Below are 7008 nucleotides of genomic sequence, written 5' to 3' on the forward strand. Positions count from 1 at the left end.
TCTACTGTGCTCATAGGAATGTCCAAAAGTAGCCTATGTATCCATAGTCTAAAAATGTTGTATAAGCAATATCCATGTATATACTGTATGAATAATATTCATAGGTTATGTGGATGTAGTACCTACGTTTGCATTCAGGTGTCGGTTCACTCCAGGTCCCATCGGCTAGGCACTCTGCTATTGGCCCCATGCAGAATATACCTGTGGACCACCACACTCAGCTGTTACAGGTTATTACTGGTCCATGCCAATATCTTGTCATATATGAGACGGCTTCATACACATGCAGCCCTCTGTCATGCAGCTATATTTCCATCCAACCATCCATTGTACATACAGCATCCAATCATCACAGCTTCTTCAACTGAGTAAAACATGGGATAGAATTTCAAAACACAGACAACGTTAGGCTGTCCAATTATGTGACTTGATCATACCCTTCTTCGCAGGTGTAGTTGACTATACTCTGGTACACATAGTCTATTTTCTCCATATTTAGATGAGGTGGTATTTGTGGGGTGGGGCACACCCTTGCTGTAAGAGGAAGAGGTATGGGTCAGTAGCATCATCACTCAGAAGACACTCCCGTATTCATAGGACCACATTGTAAATACGTGTCGTATAATGCTTTCCTTTATAAAGCTCTGTCATGTTTTAACTGAATCACTTTTTATTGACAAATGCTGATAATATGTTGTTGTGTAACATGAACTCTACCTCCTGAGCCACAGCCGCCCCATGGACTAAGCTAGACAACAATGTTGTGTGAAAAGCTGTAGATAGTCAGGAAGCTCATCAAAGATAACCTTTAGGGACAAAGTAGTGACTTGGATGTAGTGTTGTTCCGATACCATTTTTTGATCCCGATCCCGATACCGATACCTGACCGTGCAGTACTTGCCGATACCGAGTACCGATCCGATACCACGGCGTTTGAAAAAACAAAACAAAAAAACATGTTTTTTGAGCCGCATACTCACCTCGATGTAAAATTATTGCTAACACTTAGTCTGGCACTGCTCAAAACCTTTGTAAAACAGGAAAAAATACCAACAGAGAGTGAATACTATAGAACTTTTTTTTATTGTCTACCTGGTATGGTGACAAGAAAATCAACCCCTTATAAAACCTGAAATGTGGCTCTCACAGATGCCAATCAGTGCAATATCCATTCAAGATATAAAACAGTCGTAGTAGTAGTGCAACAGCAAGTGAACATTTACAAACAAAATAACTTTAGTACTTAAAAAAAAAAAAAAAAAAAAAAAAAAAAAATCGGATTTTTTTTTTTGTTAGTACTCGCCGATACCGATACCAGCATTTTTGTGCGTATCGGTGGCCATGCCGATACTAGTATCGGTATCGGAACAACACTACTTTGGATGGATCAATAATTTCTGTGATTGTCTTGTCTAGAGATGCAGAAACATAACAGGCTGTGAGGAGAGCTACATCATTTTACCACCTCTCCCAAAATGTAAACCAAATATAAGATGCCTCTGTATCTACAGAAACACTCTTCAAAGCTGTGATCATTTGACATTTCTTTGGATTATAGACTGATATTGTGTAAATCAAGGACACTGTAAAATTAACCAATGGCTGAGGTGATCTAAATATGAAATAAATAAAGTAGCCCCCTTGATTTGTGTTGTTGTTGATTAAACGACATCAGATCATCTATATTGAACTAACCAGTTTAAAACTGTTGGTTTTGATATTGTTACTGTGACAGAAAACAACATATAACAGACATTAACTAGGCCTATAATATGCTACTATCCATCATGTTCAGAAGGGCTAGGCTAGGCTAGGCTAGCTATCCTGTCTATCATCCTGGCTGGTACGATTCTAAAGGTTTCTGAGGGTAGTGTTTCATGGGGTCTGGGCCAGGACCCTTATTGCTTGACAATGACAATACACCAGCAAGTGATATATGACTAGCCTTACATAAATATACATATACTGATTGAAGGGTTGAATAAATAAGGAATGTAGAATGATACAGACAGGAGAAAGGAATCAAAAGGAATAAGTTATTCAGGAATGTACACTTAAACATTGAAGAGATCTTGGATTTTAAAGGGAGATGATTTTGTCGTGGAGAGAGAGAGAGGTAATAGACACAGGGAACACAGATGGCAACCATTATTGTCACAAACATATTTCCTGTTAAAATGCTAAACGAAACACTGTCCCTCATTCCTTATCACTGTTTTCCACTCTCACACCATGCTTCTTCTTCACAACCCAGGTTGAGCCACCCATTGCAACCCCTGTAGTAGAACCAGAGCCCGCTAGTCAGGAGGGAACAGGAGAGACGGTTTCACAGGTAAATCAACTCTACTTTTATTGGTGTTCCTGTGGTTGTTGTCATGCAGAATTTCTCAAAAGGGTGAAGTATTGAATAAGATGAAACAAAATCACTTGTGTTTCTAGCAGGTGGAATTGCCAGATGTCAACGTAAACTCCACATCACTTCCTACTAACGCAACAGAGGAACCAATGGAGGAGTTACCTACCGAACCTTCAGATGTCAACGACCAATTATAAGATGTCCCAGAAGCCAGCAGCACAGAAGCCCAGGCCGGCCCGGGAGAGGCAGAGTGACGCCTCACCAGAGGACATGTAGAGTAGCTGTGCAATGCAGCAATGCAGCTAGTTAATTGGGGTCAGGGTGAACAGGTGCAAGTCTAGCCCTCTTAAAAACACACCTCCAGAAAATAGACTTGCCTGTTCTTTTTCATGCAGAAATGCTTTGTCCTTGTTTGGTCATTAGTTTGGTCCTTAGTTTTTGATTTGTTAATATTGCAAAAATACAATGTAGACTTGTATTTGGGGGAGGGGGGGGGGGCGGTTACATTAGGGCTAATGCAACTAGTTTTTGTTTCAAAATCGTCATTGACATTTTTTTTTTGTCATGAGTACAGAATAAAATGTTTGTACCTGTTTCTGTCTCTTTTGGTTTTTCAAGTGCACTTTAAAAACGTGTGAAGATTAATATAAATAATTCTGTGACCTATATAGTGTACTGTGTAGCCTACTGTAGTAGCTGGATTCAATAATGATAATTCTTTCATTAATTGGACAATGAAAAATGTACAAGCTTGTGTGATTTTCCAAGTGGGTCAGAATGCACCATTTATGATCCCCGAGTTTTCCACTTCAAATAACAGTTGGAGGGCTCAACAGAGCCGTTCAAATGGATTTTATTTTTTTAGCTTGTCCTTTTGAAGTGTACTGGTAGGGGATTCAATCATAGTTCGTAAATTCGCTCTGGAATCTGATCAGCACTCATGGAATGCCTCTGTCCAATCAAATGACTTGGTCCCTTTATGACGTTGAACCCAGTGTGCGCTCCGGCGCTCTCAGAGCGAATTTACGAACGCAGCCATTGACTGGACGGCGGTTTGATGCAGTAACACCAGCATAGCAAACGGTTTTGTTTACCATAGCAACATGCTTCGTTATTTCTCTGGAAAGGAACTTGGTTACCGATAGCTAGTTTTACAAGCTAACGGTTGAGATATCTGTCATTTTTGGCTAAAGTTTTGGCCATTGATGGTGTGCTAAATGTTATATGAACATTGAAGTAGAAGGTTTTATGACATAAACAGTTGTAGTTGTCCAGAGCTCAGAGAGATGGAGGGTCAGGAGGCAGCGAGCCAGCGGGACCAGACTTTTATGATGAAGAATAGACAAGAGTGAGACAGATGTTGCCAAGAAAATGAATGTTTGAAAACATATTGGTATTTATATCAGCAAATTGTCAAGGCTTCAAGGCTTATACCCTCAACCTGTAAGGATTTGATCCTGGTTTTAACCTCAAATGGGATATGTTCCTACTTTGAGTATAAGAGAAGAGAAGTTGGTATAGTGAAGGGTAGCGTATGATATAAGTTTATATATATATACGTTTTACAGTTTATAACACTGACTTGGTCCTCCAAAGCACTTTCATGATGACTAATTACGGTTGATGTCGACCATGAATATTAATGTTATATTACTCTTTTACAATTAAGCTCAGAAAGCAAGTGCCCACAGTGATGACATGGTCCATTCCCTTCCCTTAGCAGTGTTCATAGTAGCTGAGACTAGTGTGGTAAAACCATGACAGTATCACTGACACATCACTGTATCCTCAAACCCTTCCTAGTTATGACCACCTCGCACGGCTGCTGACCAAGGTGATGGACGAGGTAGAGGACCTGAGTCGGGAGGTGCTGCAGGACCAGCAGAACACCCTGAGAGACCTGCCTATCACCCCCGCTGCACAACTCCTGGCAGGAGGTGGTGATGAAGGCGACCAAGAGGAGGAACTGGTAGGACGAGATAATAATAATAACTTTTATTTGTATAGCACTTTTCCTGCAAACGTTGACGAGATAAGTCCTTTCACATTCATGGTAAATGGACTGCACTTATATAGCACCTTTTTCGCTGCTCCAAAGCGCTTTACAGCGGCCTCTCATTCACCCATTCACACACACTTTCACACACCAATGGCGGCAAGCTACCATGCAAGGCGCCGGCCCGCTCACTGGGAGCAATTTTGGGGTTCAGTGTCTTGCCCAAGGACACTTCGACATGTGGCCAGCCGGGGCTCGAACCGCCGATCTGCCAACCTTGTGATCATTAGACGGCGACTCAATAATGTCGTGTGAAAAGCTGTAGATAGTCAGGAAGCTCATCTGAGATAACCTTTAGGGACAAAGTAGTGACTTGGATGGATCAATCATTTCTGTGATTGTCTCTTGTCTCCCATTAGATTGAAACGCCCCTCCCTAACGTAGATGAGCTTGGCTTTTTCCTGGAGCAGGCTGGGGTGGGCCTGGGCAAAGAGGAGATGCAGAGGGTCTTTCTGGCGCTCAAACATCTGGTGGACTCCCAACCCCTGCAGCGTTGCCGGCTCTGGGGCGAGATCCTGGGGTCGGAGGGCAACTATCTGGTCGCTGAGGGGGAGTACAGGGAGGGGGAGGAGGAGGAGGAGGAGGGGAACGAGGAAACAGCAGAAGACGAGGAAAGAGAAGCGGAGAATCGGGATGACGAGGAGGAGGCGGAGGTGGTGAGTTACAAACACATCTGGATTATGTTCCAATGGAAACGGTGATTATTAAATGTTACTGATTTGATCATTTATTTTTAGTAATATTCAGAATAACTGAGACTTATGCGAAACGCTTACTTTTTATATTCTATGAAACGGTGATCTGTTCTGTTTCGTCTTTTTAGATTGACCCTCTCCCACGGTCTACGTACAAGCCTCCCCCCGTAGTGCCGAAGGAGGACAACCGCACAGGTGTGAACAAGTTCACCTACTTCGTGTGCAGTGAGCTGGGCCTGCCCTGGGTGAGGCTGCCTGCCGTCACTCCTGCACAGATCACAGCCGCACGCCAGATCCGCAAGTTCTTCACAGGGAGTCTGGACGCACCCATCATCAGCTACCCCCCCTTCCCGGGCAATGAGGCCAACTATTTGCGAGCCCAGATTGCTCGCATCTCTGCCGGCACGCAAGTCAGTCCCCTAGGATACTACCAGTTTGGGGAGGAGGAAGGTGAAGAGGAAGAGGAGGGAGCTAAAGACAGCTTGGAGGAGAACCCGGACTTCGAGGGCATTCCTCTCCTGGAGATGGCAGACTCTCTCTCCACCTGGGTGCATCATGTCAAGCACATCCTGCAGCAGGTACGTTACCACAGTTACCACACCCTGGCTGCTCACATCAGGACTACTGGAAGGAATACAGTATCTCGGATTTGTGTGTGTCTGTCTCTGTGTGTGTGTGTGTGTGTGTGTGTGTGTGTGTGTGTGCGTGTGTTATTTTCCCATCGTAAGGAATACACTATCTCGGATTTGAGGTGTGTGTGTCTCTGTGTGTGTGTGTGTGTGTGTGTGTGTGTGTGCGTGTGTGTGTGAGTGTGAGTGTGAGTGTGTGTGTGTGTGTGTGTGTGTGTGTGTGTGTCTGTGTCTGTGTCTGTGTCTGTGTCTGTGTCTGTGTCTGTGTGTGTGTGTGTGTGTGTGTGTGTGTGTGTGTGTTATTGTGTGATAACAGCATGGCTCTTCCAGGGTCGCTGTGTCTGGGTGAACCTGGCGGAGAAGCCTGAGGACGACTTTGACGAGGGAGCAGAGGAGGAGGAGAAGGAGGAGGAGCCTGACGAACCTGAGCCAGAGGTGGGCCCGCCCCTCCTCACCTCCCTGGCCGAGGACGCAGGTCAGCCTCAGTCTGGGTTCAGCAACAACCAGCATGTCTCACTCTAACAACCAGCATGTCTCACTCTAACAACCAGCATGTCTCACTCTAACAGCCAGCATGTTTCACTCTAACAACCAGCATGTCTCACTCTAACAACCAGCATGTTTCACTCTAACAACCAGCATGTCTCACTCTAACAACCAGCATGTCTCACTCTAACAACCAGCATGTCTCACTCTAACAACCAGCATGTTTCACTCTAACAACCAGCATGTTTCACTCTAACAACCAGCATGTCTCACTCTGCTGCTGGTGGATCTGACACACTTTACTGAGACAGCAGGGAGGGGAGAGGGCCACAGATAAGGGAGGAGAGTAACCGGGTGGATTTGACCCTAGAGAGAATGCCAAAGCTCCAAACTCTGGCTCCTTCCTGTGTGTCAAACTCACTTGGTCTTCCTGCTGCTCTGTCTGCGTTGCAGAGATCTCTGGCACCCCTCCCTGGAGCTCCAAGATCCTGATCTCTCAGTGTGCCATCGTTGTGCTGCACTCCAACCTCTGGCCAGGGGCGTGCGCTTACACCACTGGGAAGTAAGACGCCTTCATATCTTGATTTCCAGAATTGTACACTAGATATAACAATGTGACTTTTATTATCGTTGTCTAGGTTTAGATGGGCAATATTGCAGTTGTTATCTGTTATTTCGTCCTGTAGGAAGTTTGAGAACATCTACATTGGCAGGGGCATGAAGTTTGCCCAGGAGGAGACGGAGGGCCTGGACGGAGACGAAGAGGAGGAGGACGACGAGGATTGA

General features: G+C 44.7%; 1 protein-coding gene across 1 annotated transcript; it reads left to right on the top strand.

The window, feature by feature from the left end:
* Positions 1-2554: 2554 nt before the first annotated feature.
* LOC308149932 (radial spoke head protein 6 homolog A-like) lies at positions 2555-7008 on the top strand (the record flags this gene model as incomplete). Its single annotated transcript, XM_080522810.1, has 7 exons — positions 2555-2628; positions 4160-4325; positions 4772-5068; positions 5236-5685; positions 6067-6211; positions 6676-6784; positions 6909-7008. 7 exons carry the CDS (start codon positions 2555-2557, stop codon positions 7006-7008), a joined length of 1341 nt encoding a protein of 446 aa, XP_080378936.1.

This window comes from Nansenia antarctica (assembly GCF_963989245.1).
Source record: "Nansenia antarctica genome assembly, chromosome: 2".
NCBI classification, from domain to species: Eukaryota; Metazoa; Chordata; class Actinopteri; order Argentiniformes; family Microstomatidae; genus Nansenia; species Nansenia antarctica.